The sequence below is a fragment of the Platichthys flesus genome, chromosome 18 (assembly GCF_949316205.1).
Source record: "Platichthys flesus chromosome 18, fPlaFle2.1, whole genome shotgun sequence".
Lineage (NCBI taxonomy): Eukaryota > Metazoa > Chordata > Actinopteri > Pleuronectiformes > Pleuronectidae > Platichthys > Platichthys flesus.
In genome coordinates this window covers 19,824,761-19,843,190 of record NC_084962.1, presented here as the reverse complement: position 1 = coordinate 19,843,190, position 18,430 = coordinate 19,824,761, and the positions used below count along the sequence as shown (strand labels likewise).

General features: G+C 40.8%; 1 protein-coding gene across 1 annotated transcript; it reads right to left on the bottom strand.

Annotated features, from left to right (window-relative positions):
- Positions 1 to 6,695: 6,695 nt before the first annotated feature.
- LOC133973625 (uncharacterized) lies at positions 6,696 to 17,739 on the bottom strand. Its single transcript, XM_062411597.1, has 6 exons — positions 17,586 to 17,739; positions 8,769 to 9,104; positions 8,391 to 8,660; positions 8,270 to 8,314; positions 8,051 to 8,136; positions 6,696 to 7,560 (listed from the first exon to the last, which is right to left on the bottom strand). The coding sequence occupies exons 1-6, from the start codon at positions 17,737 to 17,739 to the stop codon at positions 7,447 to 7,449; spliced, it is 1,005 nt and encodes a 334-aa protein (XP_062267581.1). The 3' UTR covers positions 6,696 to 7,446.
- Between the last annotated feature and the right edge of the window lie 691 nt (positions 17,740 to 18,430).

Here is an 18,430-nt window from a genome sequence, read left to right as displayed (position 1 = left end):
CGACATTATTATTCCCGACCGACCCTCGGCTCAGCGACGGACACGTTACCGTGGAGACCGAGTTGGTGGTGGGCATGGTGAAGGAGAGGACTTGATCGCCACGGTAACGGCAGCAGAGCTCCCAGTCCTCCCAGTCTTCTCTGTGCTCACGGTTATTTAACCCCCGAGCCGCCAGACAGCAAACAACGTTCCACTGGGTTTTTGAGCTGGTCTCAGATGGAATGAGAACATACAGACGTCTGCTGGGTTTCAGGCTCTAAAGACTTTCAGGATTGATCCCACCAATAGTTTATTATCATGACAAAGTGCACGTAACAGAGAAAACCAGTCTGTCACCAGTTCACCGAAAAGCACCAGTTCTCGATTTCTCCAGGCACTTGGCACATCCATCGTTCCAACATCTCAGGGAACTTGGCCTCGGGTCTCAGTCGGTGTCCTCATGTGATCCGGGGGCGACTCCATCGTTCAGAGAGGAGGAAGCAGTGCAGTGATATTTGAGGGGCTGCTTTGAAGAACAGTGCAAAGTTAACCTTGTGAACAGGATGTCTCAGAACTAACTTTCTTCAAATGTAGGAGGAATATTCTCTCAGATTCAGTGAGGTCATGATTAGAGGGTCATGGCCGAGGTCAAAGAGCATAGCCTCAAGAGAACACGCTCAAATTTGTTCCAAAAGTTCACTTAAAGGTCAAAGGTCAAGGTCAGGGCAGCCTCACAGACCATATTTGTGGCCTCTTTCATTTGACATCTCAGGTCTCCCTCCAGCTGGTTTGACCGTCTGACGGGCCGGCGCTCTGTTTGGCGGTCTGACCCACTTGCTCAGGTTTGCATATACATTAGTGTGTTTGTTCCAGTTGGCCGGCTGCCTGTCTGCCGACTGGTGGAGCCCTTCAACCAGTTAATCTGAGGATTACTGTCAGGACAGTATAGCCATCCAACCAGCCTCTCCTGGGGAGCAGGAATCTGTGTGAGTGTGTGGTTCAGATCACCATTACCCTTCAGGCCTCCACTTCAGCACGTCCCGTCATTATCAAACAGAGTCCGTCTCTTCGGTTTTAAAAACTCGTCTCCGTTGAACTTTAGCTCCTAACTGGTCAGGATCAGATTCCTGTATCAGGAAGTAGCTGCAATGTGAATAAACTCTACCTCTCAAGATCTGAGGGAGATTGTCCACGTCGCTCACCAGGACCTCTCATAGACCTTAACTAATGAGATGTAGACGCATGTAAAGACGGCCCAGTGGTTTACAGGTCAAACCGTTTACACTCAACTTTACGTTTCATCTGCGTTTGACTGTGTTTCGCTTTTTAAAATCAGGATTACGCAAAACTAGCGGAAGGATTGTTATGAAACTGGCTGAAGGGACGTGATGTGGGTCAGGGAGGAACTCATTTCTCAATCTCTTAAACATTGAGAGACCGGATATTTCTTTGACATTTTTGTGAACTCCCAAAGAAATAACCCAGAGAAAAGGATGAAAACTCGTGCATGTTGTTGGAAGCTGAAATCTGAGTGTGTGTGATGTGGTGCAGCTTGATTGATTCGAATGGGATCATTAAACCACCGAGATCCATGATAATCTGTTGATTGGTTTTTGTGTAATCCTGCAGACGGACACACACACAACGACAGCACAGCTCCACCGCCCGGCTCCTGAGATCACATTATCGACTCACTCTTTCTGTATTGTCATGTGTTTTATTCCCAGATGAACCTGCAGATACAGATGAAGAAAAGAGTGTTTTCAGGTCACGAGAGTTCACGAGAATCCGCCAAATATTCAAATAAGTTCTGACCTCAACTTTTTTAAATCTAACAGCGGTTTTCTTATTTTTGTCCTGTTGCCCTGCTCTTTTTTTTGTGTGTGTGTGTGTGTGGGGGGGGGGGGATGCGGGTCCAACTTGGCACAGCCACCATCAGAATGATGTAATGGGCTCTGTGGAGTCTGATTGGCTGTCGAGGATCTGCCTATGGTCGGCCCATAGAAAGGAGCGATTTGGGCGACAAGAGGTTTAGAGCAAAGTCCAATCTGAGACTGGACCCCCACTAGTGTACATACACTACACACACACACACACACACACACACACACACACACACACACACACACACACACACACCGTCCCCACCACTGATGAAAGAGCCCATTCATGGCCACTGACAAATTACAACTGAAGCATGAGAGTAAAGAGACCCCCCCGACCCTCTGTCTCTGTCTCCATAATAAACTGTGTGAGACTTGGGTGTGAGAGAATATCACAGTATGAAAGGAGCTCTGTGTCAAAATGCTCTGCACAACACACAGTCACACTCAATATGTTTAATAAGGCACTTAACCTAAAGTTTCACTGGAAATAATTCTGATTCATTTTTACCTCCAGAAAGGATGTTGGTTTCTGGGATTTCCACGATTTCCATTACATCTTGAACAAATCACACAACTTTATTCAACAATGTGAGATTAACCCATTTCCCAAAGAGGAATTCCTTCATGGATCTCGATAGAAGAGATCAGACATATATCCTGACTTTATTCAAATGTTGCAGATCTTAGTTGAACGCCGAGTCAGGAACGAATGGAGTTAATCACTCAGAGTCCCGACAGGGTGAGTTTAACACTGAGGGATTAGACGAGGTCCAGAAGGAGAAGGTAACCCGAGGTCAGAGCTGAGCTCACATGAAGCTCGATGGTGTCCTCATCACAGCAACAAACCTCCAGAGAGAAGCATCAACGCCACTGAAACACTTCGATATGAGATGATGTGACCATCAGCTCCAACAAGGAGGTTCTGGTTTCATCTGTGTGTTTGTGTGTTAGTTTGCAGCATTACACAAAACTACTGGACAGTTTCCATGGAACTCAGTATGAGGACATGGTTTGAGTCTATTGACTTTCACTTTCTTTAACATTGAGAAGTACTTAATGTTTTTCCAACATATCCTTGATTTCTCAGAAATTCATGGATCTTCTTGGAAAAATGTGTTATTTATGAGTGTGTGCAATTTGGTGCAGATCCAAATAATCATCAGGATCCAGTGAAACTTCTTCTACATTCACTGTAAAACGTGTGCGTGAGATGTTTTTGCCGATAGTAGAATGTCAGTGCTCCGTCACTGTCGAACAGTAAAAGCAGAACTTCTCGGCCTTGTAGTGAAATCTTCTGATGTCAGTGGGAGATGTTCCTGCTTCTCTCAACAACACACACAACTGCAAAGATTATATTTAATACACAAAGTCTGTAACTTTGAATAATCTACAGGTTTACACTCAAAACCCAACAAAACGCCACAGAAACCTGAAGAGGGAAAATTTGATGATGCGCTTCACAACCATCTGTGGAGCTAGAGAGCTACTATGTGTGTGTGTGTGTTTGTGTGTGAGTGTGTGTTTTGTTGGTATGAACCAGCTGGAAGGAGGCCAGCTATTGACATCCCATGCAGCTGCACAGTCGAGTCTCCTCGTCCAATTAAAATTTCCCCCCGTAACACGAGTCGCACATTTCCCACTGGAGTAAAGCTATTGTGCGTGAACACAAAGCTGAGATTGTGCCCGTGATGAATTTGTGAATGGGCACAAAAGATGGCGACCAATCGAGAAAACGGCGTCTCATTATGGAAGCGTTGTGGAATTCGTGAGCGTGCGTGACAATGTGACAACGTGATGACGGAGAAGTGGAATATGAAGGTTCACGATTCTTTTCTGGTTTGGTCGTGGTCAGGACGTTCAGATGCCGCGTGGGAGGATCTCAGCTCCCGATCGACAATCTGCAAACACGTGAAATCAATCGTGACCGTGGGAATATTAGTTTGAAATAGTTATCTTTACTTAATGTCGACTGTCCAGCTTTTTCTGGAGCTTTCAATTGTTTCTCATCTTATTCTTAAGGTTTGAACAAAGTTATTACCTCTGCCAAAGAGTTTGTTTTCATCAACGTTTGTCTGTTTGTGAACAGGAGTACGCAAAATCTACACAACAGATTTCCATGAAACTTGCTGAACGGATGTGATGTGGGTCATCGGAGGAATCATTCAATTTTGGTTTCGATTCACCAATTTCTCAGGGAATAACTCACAGATCTTGATGACAGAAATCAGTCCTGTTTAGAGGAATAATATCTAGTTCTCTGAGCTGTTTTCACAATTGTTCCAATTCCTCACCGATTCAAGACAGAGAAAGTAAACATGATTGAAAACAAAATGAAAAACTATTAATAGAATGGACCCTCACACAGAGAAAGCACATTCAAATTCACTTGATTCACATTCAAAAATATTCAGTCGCCTGAACACGTTACTTTTCAAGATCCATGAATTCTTGTTCTGAAAATCAAAGACATGTAAAAAAAAAAACTAATCTCATGTTAAAGACAGTAAAGGGATTCTTGACCGGTTGTGTCTCTTCTTATCTTATTCAAACTTGTATTAAATTGGTTATAGTTAGAATAAAGTCCTGTGTTCATCCCTGGAAACAACCAGCTACCTTCAGAACTACGACCGGGTTTCACCAGACACGACAGTTCTGTGACCGAACCTCCATCTTTTTAATCCTCATTCTGCAGACATGCAACACGCAGTAATTCTCTGAGGGGGAACCTGAGAGGTTAAGCTGACTGTTAACTCGTAATCTCTGTGCAATCCATCCCATCCATCGCTCCATCCCTCCGTCTGTCCCTCCATCCTCCCCTCCATCTCCACCCTGCAGCCCCCTCCTCCTCCTCCTCCCGGCTGTTTGCAGGGTCAGTGGGTTTGCCCTGACACGGTCTGTACAGGAGGAGAGGGGTGGTGGGGCGTGGCATGTGGACCAGTGTCTTTGATCACCACGGGGGGTACAACCCTTCTTATTCCACCTGATCAGCACCGCACTGACCTTGTGGTCCGACCCCGACTGGATACAACTGAGTGTGGGGCTCGCTGGAGGTGTACGGGGAAACTTTATAATAACACAGAAACCCTGCCTGTATCTGTATCATGATAAAGTTTCAAAACTCCCAGTGTTTTACAAACTGTTCTAAAGTGCAATACATCTTTCAGATTTAGGATATTCATCCTCTGATCCAGCAGAAAAATGTTTAAGTTATTTATTAAACACTATTATCTATCTGTCTGTCTCTCACTCTCTCTGTCTGTCTGTCTGTCTGTCTGTCTCTCTCTCTCTCTCTCTTTCTCTCTCTCTCTCTCTCTCTGTGCACTTTTGTTTATTAACTGCATAGATGCTGCCATCTGCTGTTCTGCCATTTACAACAAACTTGTGATTTTTGTCTCATTCCTACATTGAACACGTGACTTATTTTTATTTTATCTATATATCGTTATTATTTCACTTTCACATTATAGTAATTTGGCTCCTGTATAACACCATAAATCACAGTTTATATAAAACTGTAATTATTTATCACTTCTTATTTATGTAATTCCAGAAACATCTGTAAAACCTGTGTGCACAGACAAACAGATAAAAGACAATAGAAAATAATCTGCAGTTTTAAAAGACAAGTGGAAAAATCATAAAGGGCAATAAAGTGTGTTCTCATACTTTTATACTCCAGCTGCACTTACCACAGACTGACAGCAGAGGGAGCCATGGTGCCTCCGTGTTCAGTTGTAACAGTTCCTGGGTCAGTCTGTGGTTAATCATCTGTTTCATTCAAAGCTTCAGTTAAAATACCACAAACACAAAACACATGTAATTCACAACAACTCAAACCAGCGATGTTTCACTTCCACAAATAAGATTAATTTGGATTAATTAATTAATTAATATTAATATAATTAATTAGTTATCAAACAATAAAGATGTCTGTAGAGTTCATACCTCTACCACAAAGGCCCCTTGATGTGGCCCCAACTAAAAGGATGTGAACCTACAGTGGCCCTGTGTGGTAAATGGGGAATTTGGCCAAAATAGCAACAAAAAAAACTTGCGTTAATAAGGTTGACTGCCCATATTTGGAGGCCTCAATCATTTTGCTCTGTGGGGATGTTCTTGTTCAGAAGGGGCCTTAACAGTCAGCAATAAGTTGAGCTGCAGCGTCAGCTTCACCTGCACCATCGTCTCATCGTCGCTGTGACTTGTGAAAACCAGTCATCGGTTGTGAGTCTCCAGCTCGAGGAGATTCTTCAGGAAACGACAGCTGTGCCTCTGGGAAGCAGAAGTCATTTCCAATGCATGCTCACACTCCCTTTAATGGATTCACTCCTTCAGAGGCCCATCAGAGCTAAGGGCAATTATTACCCTCCAACCCCCCCCCCCCTCCCCACCTCATGCATCTTCTAAGATGAACCAAAATAATTATGCACATCGTCATGTACAGTCTGTGGCTCGCTGCGTAAATGTCACCACCAGAGGATGAGGGAATTTAAATCATTAAAAATCATCCACACATATCAGGTGTAAATAATAATGTAAAACAGCCCAGACTGTAAAATGTAGATATTAGCTCAATGACGTGTTATAAACTGCTGCGGTTTAGAATAATCCGTCTGCGTAAAGAAGCTCCCAAAACCTCCTGAGGGTTAGTGGGGGGGGGGGGGGGGGGGGGGGGGGGGGGATTGAGGTGAACGCTGCAAACATCTGTCTCAATAAAACACACACAGGCTCAGAGATGTGGAACCTGCAGGACATCCCGTTTAATAAAAGCACTGAATATTGTTATGAATACTGATATTGACTGGGGGGGGGGGGGGGGGGGGGCATCTTGTTGCATGTAAATGAACATCATTTAAAAAGTCTCTCAACTCAAACCTGGAAGTATCAACCTGCAGTATCTACATCACAGCATGAAACACTAACATGTCTATAACAGCCGGCTCATCAAGCTAAACGTACGATATCTATATGAAGATAAACCATCTTATGATTATTATTATTACTTAAACATTGCAGCAGTAGCTTAACCTACAGCTCCCCCTTCTGGCACTCTGCGCAAAACGCTTTTTACAACACATTGGTTCATAAACAATCATTCATATCATATCATCATACATTACATTTCCTTACATTTCATTTAGCTGAGGCTTTTATCCAAAGTGAATTGCAATAAGAGCATCAACCATGAGGGTTCAAACCCAGAACAGGAAGAATCAAGAAAGAACAATGTTCTATCAAATAACACGTCACCATTGTAATGTATAAGAATAACAGCTGGATCAGAAGAACATGAAGATACAGAAAAAAATATTCCAAACGACAAACTTCAAGAATCAATAAAATGGCTGAAAACTGGTTAAATCCAGTCCACATGATAAAAGTGAGTTTTATATAAATCTTCACAGACTGTCGGGCCTTGGCAGTGGTTTAAACTAAATCAAAGTTTCATCTGGGAATGTTCCCACCTTAGTTTCTTTTCTATCTAATGAGAATCACATTATTAGAGTGACTTTGTTTTCACAGCAGAAAGTTGTAACAAATGATTCTTGATGTAAAAATATCGAAGTCAAATGAAACTCTACTATTGTATGAATGTGACGTTGGCATAGAGGCTGCTGGGATCAGCTGAGGGTCCAGTAGAAGAGGAGGGAGCTTCCACAGTGCTGAAGGCCACTGCAACATCACCACCCTGGATCTGGAGGATATACAATCAATCAATAAATCAATCAATCAATCAATCAATCAATCAATCAATCAATCAATCAGTCAATCATCTGTATAGCACCTTTCATCAGGTTAGTGTAGTTCAATGTGCTTCACAGAACACAACAAATACAAATGTTGACGAGGAAGTATGATAAATAGTGATTACAAAAAAATACACAACAGGATGTATTACACCACAGGTCAGGATGTTGGCACAATTACATTACTGATAGAGAGACAACACAATTCGAATGATTATTGAAAAGTAAAATAACCTAATGCAGTGCTAACAAAACCATCACAGCATAACAACATGTATCAAAACACAAAGAAACATCCAGAACTTTAACTTTCATATTAAAACTTTAGAACTTATGATGAAATCATTATCTCATGGTGTTATTACAAGATAAATAAAAACTTGGAAGAGGTATAAAGTCTATAAGTGACATGTTAGTTTCATCTGTGAATGTTCTCACCTTGTTTCTTCTCCATCTGATGAGAATCACAACCAATACCATGATCGAGGCAAAACCCACAACCAGACGAATGTACCACCACCAGTCTGTGAACAGAATGACAAGAGCTTCAGTTTCCTGTTCAGTCCAACTTCCTGTATTTACACATGTTGTTAACATGAACTCCATCAACACGCAGCAGCACAGAGATGAATGAGAGGTGCAGTGAATATTCAGTACCTGTTGTCATCTCATTGTTTCCTGGAGCTGGTTCGTTCTTTCCTTCTTAAGAAAAAGAAATGTGTTAACAAATGGAATTTATTGGATCAGGAGCAGTTCATCGTGTTCTGTGTTTTCTCACCTGATGACGGAGGGATGAAGGAAAACTTTTCCTCTTTGTCACCATCATTCACTTCACACGTTAATGAGCTATAGTTCTTCATCTCGTGATCAAAATGGGATTTTGAGAAGCTCACATTGGCTGAGCAGTTAGACTGTGATGTCTTCAGGTCTTTGTTGTTTTCAGTCACATCTTTATTCATAAACAGCCACTTCACTGTGAGGACACAGCTTCTACATGTGGACACAGAGCAGCTCAACGTCACCTCATCACTTCTCTTCTGCTCAGTCACTGGTGATGATGGAGATATTGAGAGAGAAAGATAACATGAGTGAAACTATGTCCATCAGAATGATCAGAATTATCATAATGTTTTTATGAAGAGACTCTTTTACTCACCGTTGACAACAGAGAGATCAAACACATGATATTCATATGTTTGTGTTGTCAGGTCATACTGTCTGCAGGTGTAATGACCAGCATCTTCAGCTGTGACCTCCCTAATAACCAGAGAACAGTTTGCAGCAAGACGTAGTCTGTCTGCTTTAGATTTGGAAATCACAGATGTGACGAGCTGCCTGTTTACAAACAGCTCTACTGATCTAGTCCACTCTGAATCACTGAAGAACCAGGTAGTAGCTCCACAGTTCACATGATCATCTCTCATCTTGTCACAAGACAAAGTGACTTCAGCTCCAGCTCTGATGATGATGGAGGAAAATTGGAGAGCGAGCACTGGTGAGGAAATGAGAGAGAGACAGCAACAATTAAACTAAACCAAGAAAAAGACTCATATTTTCATTCACTTCTGAATGTGAGGATTCTTTTAGACCTAACTTTGTAAATTAAGACCAAATGGAGCATGACTGACAAGATAAACCTGAAAAACATCAACTCCAGTTTTCTCCCTGCATTTGAATGCCTCAGCCAACCAGTCCAGTTCCAGTCTACGTACTTTTGTCTCCAGACTCATGAGGTCACTCTGACACTTGATCACTGAAATCTAATCTGTTAAGTTTTCATTCGAGGAGACAACTGGTCAGAATCTGAAGAAATTCAGACTTGAGATGTGTGAGAGGCCAAAAACCTGAAACCTTGACCTTTAACCTCCAAATCTAACCAGTTAAACCATGAGTTAATGGGCAGATCAAAATATGAGGAATGATCCAGTACACAAATATACACAAGTACAATATCAGAGTACTCATAAGTATCAGTCCCCTGAATGAACCAGACTTGTGCCACAACACATCAGTGAAACTCCTCACTTTTAAAATCAAACACAAACAATCTGGTGTTATTCTTATTGTTCACACTGGTAAAGTTGTGTAAGTGTATTTATTCTCACCTGTAAATGGAATCAGAGCCAGTAGCAGATGTAAAGACATTTGAATCCGTTTGATTTCATCCATTCTTCTTCTTTCTCTCCTCTGCTTCTCGACTCTTAGTAAAAAGTGCAATGTGGTGTTTACTTCCTGTGGATCACTTCCCCTCAGTGACATGTCTCCTCTGTCGTCATGTGCTAGTTGCATGTAGAGAAAATATCCATCAGCACCGACTTTCCCCCGTCGACCAGAGACTGTGTGAATATCTGACGATGAACTAATGAGCAGCAGCGACTTTCAGATTCAGACACTTGTCACTCGTTCACATGAGAGATGCAAACATCAGGAGATTCAGTCCAAACAAAGGACGACACACGTCACCTCTGGAGCAGCTTCACATCTGGACTCTGATATTCTACAGGTGGTCCAGCTTGAATTTCTGTCTCATGTTAATTGTTTTATTCCTCTGTTAAAAAAACAATAACAAATTTCAAACTTATCTTGAAGTTACTGAATGAATGAAACTTATTCAGGTTCACATTCAAACACATGGAGCCAAGAGCTATTTAACCATTTGTTCAGGTCACATGTGCATGGAGGATTTTACTGTAATAAGATTTAATAACATTATTGACTAGGGCTTCAAAATGTTCACGTGAATCAAATGTGATTCTGTGGTTTCCAGCTGTGGATTGAACTTAGTTTGCCTGTGGACCAATAAAGTAAATGAAGAAGTAACCGTCCGTCATGTCTCAGAGTCGTTGTCATATATGGTCACATCTTTAACTTCACTGTGTCTGAAAATAAATCAACACATCATTCAGTGTGACGAGCATCACGGCTTCTTCAGTAGAAACCAGAAGCTGCCTCCCACTTCCTACTCATCTACTGAGAAAGAGAGAGAGAAAGAAATGTCTCCAGTCTTTATTATGAAATCTGTTGTTAACACACAAACAAAGACACAACAAAATCATCATTAAACTCAACAAGAATCTGACCTTGGGTCTGGTTATAGAGTAAATAATAAACTCTACAAAAGAAAATAAACCTTTTATCTCATGAATTCATGAGAAACAGTGACATGAACGTGAGGTTCCTGTTTCTCACGTTGATCAACTAGTTCCCTTACAGTGAAATCTGTTGAAGCAACGCAGCTGAGAATAAGGAGAAGGAAGTGAACACTGCTGTGCAATAATGAATTAAACGTGATACCATACAATAGTTTTGGCATTCAATAAATTTGGATATCAAAAAAAAATATTGACTATTAAAAATATGAATATTAAATAATAACTTTAATTTATTAAATAACTTTAATTTATTAAAGTTATCACAGGGCACAATCCTTCAGAAAAACAGAAACGATCCAATTTATTGATTCTCTCATAAAAGTCCTAACTATGAATTTAGTTGATATTGAGCTAAGTTGAAGGATATAGAGTTCTTGACAGTGTAGAGGTTGGTAAAATACACTTATGCAACATTAATGAAGAAACATTTGTAGGCTCGGTCCTTCGAGATTCACTACATGTGAATCGGACGTCAGGCGTCTGCTCCACCAACGTCTCCCTCACCTCGGGGTGTTGTCCCTCGGAGGCAGAGGAAGCACTGGATCCACTGGGTTCGAGGCTCCTGTCTCCTGACAACGTTCCCTTTCCCAAAGGAATCAAGTTCTAGCAGATCTCCTCAAAGCTTCACCAACCCTGCCAGAGCTGAGGCCAAACACCTGAATGCTGTTCCCCACACTCCCTAAGATGTGGCACAGCTACGCCTGCAGCACTCCATCCTCCATGCTACTCATGCTATGTTGGACACCACAAGAAGGAACATTGACTCTCAAACATCATCTGCACCCTCGATGTTTTAATCTGTAATCTCCACTGCATAATTCCCTTGTTGCATTCCAGATCACGGAGAACATCACGTCTCTGAGATCTGGGGTAGTCTCACTCAAGTGCAGACACCTTGTGAGACCCATCTTCTGGTGCAGGTCCTTCTTCCCTCCTCCTCACACTTCTGCTCCTTCCTCTCGTCGGGCCCCACATGAGGGGGCGTGGCTGCCGGTGGGGATGAGTGTCGTGTTGCTCCGTTGTCAGTGGTGAAGACACAATGTGAACGAAGCCAAGGGATTCACTGCACCCTGGTCCTGGTATGTATCACGCTCCTGTCCATCCTGGGAGGGGGATCCCTCACATGTGGCTCTCTCTGAGGTTTCTACATTTCTCCAGTATTAGCATCGCTACACTGGCTTCCAGTTAAATCTAGAATAGAATTTAAAATTCTCCTCCTCACCTTCAAGGCCTTTAATAATATGGCGCCTTTTTACCTTAAAGAGCTGTTAGTACCTTATAAACCCACTAGAGCAGGGGTCTCAAGCTCAAATTACCTGGGGGCCACTGGAGGCAGTATCTGGGTGAGGCTGGGCCGCATCAAGTATTCCTCAAAAAAAACTTTGCTAAAAAAATCCAAACTTCTCAAATGTCCTTATTAACAGTTATTTAACTTCAATGGGTTCTTCTGAACATGAATAGAATATTGAAGAACATGAACGGTTCTTCTGAACATGTTTTACCTTGCCTACTTCTTGCTACCAGATCCGGTACCTCTCGTATCGAAAAAAAAGAATATATAAATTATATTATATGAATATTAAAAAAAAATTACCTCGTGGATAAATTACTAATTTGTGGCCACGCAATAACAAGATAATCTAATAAGTTATATATAAAGCTTTCTTAACAACAGCATCACAATTTCATAAAATAATAACAAATGCAGACTTCTAAGATGAACCAAAATAATTATGCACATCGTCATGTACAGTCTGTGGCTCGCTGCGTAAATGTCACCACCAGAGGATGAGGGAATCTAAATCATTAAAATTCATCCACACATATCAGGTGTAAATAATAATGTAAAACAGCCCAGACTGTAAAATGTAGATATTAGCTCAATGACGTGTTATAAACTGCTGCAATTTAGAATAATCCGTCTGAAGCTCCCAAAACCTCACAGCGCAGCGTGTGCGTACAGGAGCTGTGGTGTCCCTTGAATTTGCCTTCAATTTAACAAATTGTGTGTGTGTGTGTGTGTGTGTGTGTGTGTGTTCCGTTTGTTTTCTCCGCTGGACACAGAAGTCGCCTTTGCTCAAGATGCCACTTTATTAATCACTGACACAAAGACTGATACCGTCACTGCAGTAGAGTCTAAATAAGTCCCACTGCATTGTAAGTGTCATGTGTGTGCTGTCTTAAGAGTCGTTTTATGTGCCTTCCGGGACCTGTGCTGGTCGTACCTGCGCTGTCATATGTACTTAGCGTTCTGGCACCTTGTGATTTACTAATGAAGCACTCTTTTCTCTTCAGGCTCTCTCTCTCTCTCTTTCACTCACTCTCACACACACACACACACGACTCTGCCACCAATGTCACTCACATGCATGCTGCATTCACTGGACAGGCACAAAGTAGGAAACCAGAACATCATAGCATTGTCCCACACAGAAGCTAACAGCGGGGTTGCTACAATATAAAACTCGCGGGCCGCACTAACATTAAACTTTCATATTAAGATGAGGGCCACAAAATATCGTCCCGAGGGCCGCAATTGGCCCGCGGGCCGCGAGTTTGAGACCCCTGCACTAGAGCACTCCGCTCCCAGAATTCCGGCCTACTTGTCGTCCTTAAAGTCTCTAAAAGTAGAGGAGGAGCCAGAGCTTTTAGCCATCTAGCCCCTCAGCTGTGGAATCATCTACCACTTTCAGTTCGGGAGGCAGACACCATCTGTTTGTTTAAGAGTAGACTCAAAACCTTCCTTTTTGATAAAGCTTATAGTTTGAGCTAATTAGTGCAACAAGATGCTGCAGATGTTCTATAAGTCTGTTGTGGCGAGCACCACCTTCTTTGCTGTAGTGTCCGGGGGTGCGGGCATCAAGGCTAAGGACGCCAACAAACTGAGAAAACTCATTAGGAAGGCAGAGTCTGTGGTTGGCTCTAAGCTAGTCACACTGGAGGAGGTGGTGGAGGACAGGATGCTGGCAATCATGGACAATCCCTCTCCCCCCCTCCACAAAACCCTGGACAAGCTAAGGAGCAGCTTCAGCCACAGACTCATTCAACCCGCTGCTCTAAGGAACGATACAGGAAGTCGTTCCTCCCAACCGCAATAAGACTGTACAACTCCTCTACCTCTGTCCGAGCCACCATCACAGAACTGCACTAAACACACCTGTCTCCTTCACTGTGTACCCTGTACAACACTCCGCTCCATATACTGGAACACTCCACATCATATGTGATATGTTTTAATATAAACCATATTGATACTATATATTTTTTTATACAATAATATTGTCTTTTGCACACTCTGTCTACATATTCTTACACTCATAGTATATTATATTATCTATTGTATCGTCAAATACTTATATTTATACCCGTACTATATATCATATATTATATCATACTCTTTATATATTCTTTGTTGAGAGTGTCTTTCAAATCTACAGTAAAAGTCATTCAGTTCGTTTGCAAATCTCAAGTCTTCCAATGACTGTATGAAAGTAAGTTTCCCAGTGACTGAACTCAGAGATGTGGAACCTGCAGGGCATCCCGTTTAATAAAAGCACTGAATATTGTTATGAATACTGATATTGACTGAGGGGGGGAAGGTTCATCTTGTTGCATGTAAATCAACATCATTTAAAAAGTCTCTCAACTCAAACCTGGAAGAATCAACCTGCAGTATCTACATCACAGCATGAAACACTAACATGTCTATAACAGCCGGCTCATCAAGCTAAACGTACGATATCTATATGAAGATAAACCATCTTATGATTATTATTATTACTTAAACATTGCAGCAGTAACTTAACCTACAGCTCCCCCTTTCTGGCACTCTGGGCAAAACGCTTTTTACAACACATTGGATCATAAACAATCATTCATATCATATCATCATACATTACATTTCCTTACATTTCATTTAGCTGAGGCTTTTATCCAAAGCGAAATACAATAAGAGCATCAACCATGAGGGTTCAAACCCAGAACAGGAAGAATCAAGAAAGAACAATGTTCTATCAAATAACAGGTCACCATTGTAATGTATAAGAATAACAGCTGGATCAGAAGAACATGAAGATACAGAATAAAATATTCCAAACGACAAACTTCAAGAATCAATAAAATGGCTGAAAACTGGTTAAATCCAGTCCACATGATAAAAGTGAGTTTTATATAAATCTTCACAGACTGTCGGGCCTTGGCAGTGGTTTAAACTAAATCAAAGTTTCATCTGGGAATGTTCCCACCTTTGTTTCTTTTCTATCTAATGAGAATCACATTATTACGAGTGACTTTGTTTTCACAGCAGAAAGTTGTAACAAATGATTCCTGATGTAAAAATATCAAAGTCAAATGAAACTCTACTATTGTATGAATGTGACGTTGGCATAGAGGCTGCTGGGATCAGCTGAGGGTCCAGTAGAAGAGGAGGGAGCTTCCACAGTGCTGAAGGCCACTGCAACATCACCACCCTGGATCTGGAGGATATACAATCAATCAATCAATTAATCAATCAATCAATCAGTCAATCATCAGTCTGTATAGCACCTTTCATCAGGTTAGTGTAGTTCAATGTGCTTCACAGAACACAACAAATACAAATGTTGACGAGGAAGTATGATAAATAGTGATTACAAAAAAATACACAACAGGATGTATTACACCACAGGTCAGGATGTTGGCACAATTACATTACTGATAGAGAGACAACACAATTCGAATGATTATTAAAAGGTAAAATAACCTAATGCAGTGCTAACAAAACCATCACAGCATAACAACATGTATCAAAACACAAAAAAACATCCAGAACTTTAACTTTCATATTAAAACTTTAGAACTTATGATGACATCATTATTTCATGGTGTTATTACAAGATAAATAAAAACCTGGAGGAGGTATAAACTCTATAAGTGACATGTTAGTTTCATCTGTGAATGTTCTCACCTTGTTTCTTCTCCATCTGATGAGAATCACAACCAATATCACGATTGTGGCAAAACCCACAACCAGACGAATGTACCACCACCAATCTGTGAACAGAATTTACTTTTTATTTAACTTATTATATCTTGTATATATTTTTGTTTTGTTTTAAATATAGTTATTATTATTGTTATTTTTATCTTTTCTTATGTGAAGTACTTTTTGTGTTTTTATGTTTTTATGTATGCACCTATATACCAAAGAAAATTCCAGGTAGGTGTGAACATACTTGGTAATAAATACTTTCTGATTCTGATTCTGATTCTGACGAGAGCTTCAGTTTCCTGTTCAGTCCAACTTCCTGTATTTACACATGTTATTAACATGAACTCCATCAACACGCAGCAGCACAGAGATGAATGAGAGGTGCAGTGAATATTCAGTACCTGTTGTCATCTCATTGTTTCCTGGAGCTGGTTCGTTCTTTCCTTCTTAAGAAAAAGAAATGTGTTAACAAATGGAATTTATTGGATCAGGAGCAGTTCATCGTGTTCTGTGTTTTCTCACCTGATGACGGAGGGATGAAGGAAAACTTTTCCTCTTTGAAACCATCATTCACTTTACATGTTAATGATCTATAGTTCTTCATCTTGTGAACAAAATGGGATTTTGAGAAGCTCACATTGGCCGAGCAGTTAGACTGTGATGTCTTCAGGTCTTTGTTGTTTTCAGTCACATCTTTATTCATAAACAGCCACTTCAATGTGAGGACACAGCTTCTACATGTGGACACAGAGCAGCTCAACGTCACCTCATCACTTCTCTTCTGCTCAGTCACTGGTGATGATGGAGATATTGTGAGAGAAAGATAACATGAGTGAAACTATGTCCATCAGAATGATCAGAATTATCATAATGTTTTTATGAAGAGACTCTTTTACTCACCGTTGACAACAGAGAAATAAACAGTATGATCTTCATGTGTTTGTGTTGTCAGGTCAAACTGTCTGCAGATGTATTCACCAGCATCTTCAGCTGTGACCTCCCTAATAACCAGAGAACAGTTTGCAGCAAGACGTAGTCTGTCTGCTTTAGATTTGGAAATCTCAGATGTGTCGAGCTGCCTGTTTACAAACAGGATTGCTCCTCTAGTCCTCTCTGAATCATAGAAGAGCCAGGTAGCAGCTCCACAGTTCACATGATCATCTCTTATCTTGTCACAAGACAAAGTGACTTCAGCTCCAGCTCTGATGATGATGGATGATTGGTCAGCGAGCACTGTGGAGGAAATGAGAGAGAGACAGCAACAATTAAACTAAACCAAGAAAAAGACTCATATTTTCATTCACTTCTGAATGTGAGGATTCTTTTAGACATAACTTTGTAAATTAAGACCAAATGGAGCATGACTGACAAGATAAACCTGAAAAACATCAACTCCAGTTTTCTCCCTGCATTTGAATGCCTCAGCCAACCAGTCCAGTTCCAGTCTACGTACTTTTGTCTCCAGACTCATGAGGTCACTCTGACACTTGATCACTGAAATCTAATCTGTTAAGTAATCTGTTTCATTCGAGGAGACAACTGGTCAGAATCTGAAGAACTTCAGACTTGAGATGAGTGAGAGGCCAAAAACCTGAAACCTTGACCTTTAACCTCCAAATCTAACCAGTTAAACCATGAGTTAATGGCAGATCAAAATATGAGGAATGATCCAGTACACAAAATATACACAAGTACAATATCAGAGTACTCATAAGTATCAGTCCCCTGAATGAGCCAGACTTGTGCCACAACACATCAGTGAAACTCTTCACTTTTTAAAGCAAACACAAACAATCTGGTGTTATTCTTATTGTTCACACTGGTAAAGTTGTGTAAGTGTATTTATTCTCACCTGTAAATGGAATCAGCACCAGTAGCAGATGTAAAGACATTTGAATCCGTTTGATTTCATCCATTCTTCTTCTTTCTCTCCTCTGCTTCTCGGTTCTTAGTAAAAAGTGCAATGTGGTGTTTACTTCCTGTTGATCACTTCCCCTCAGTGACATGTCTCCTCTGTTTTGAATTTCTGTCACATGTTTATTGTTTTATTCCTGTGTTAAAAAAACCATAACGAATTTCAAACTTATCTTGAAGTTACTGAATTAATGTCACTTATTCAGGTTCACATTCAAACACATGGAGCTAAGAGCTATTTAACCATTTGTTCAGGTCACATGTGCATGGAGGATCTTTCTGTAATAAGATTTAATAACATTATTGACTTGGGCTTCAAAATGTTCACGTGAATCAAATGTGATTCTGTGGTTTCCAGCTGTGGATTGAACTCAGTTTGCCTGTGGACCAATAAAGTAAATGAAGAAGTGACCGTCCGTCATGTCTCAGAGTCGTTGTCATATATGGTCACATCTTTAACTTCACTGTGTCTGAAAATAAATCAACACATCATTCAGTGTGACGAGCATCACGGCTTCTTTAGTAGAAACCAGAAGCTGCCTCCCACTTCCTACTCATCTACTGAGAAAGAGAAAGAGAAAGAAATGTCTCCAGTCTTTATTATGAAATCTGTTGTTAACACACAAATAAAGACACAACAAAATCCAATTTATTCATTAAGTCTCATACAAGTCCGAACTATGAATTTGGAACTCTGATTAACAATTAAATTAATAACTATAACAAAATGACCATATAGATATTTAGCTGAGTTGAAGGATATAGAGTTCTTGACAGTGTAGA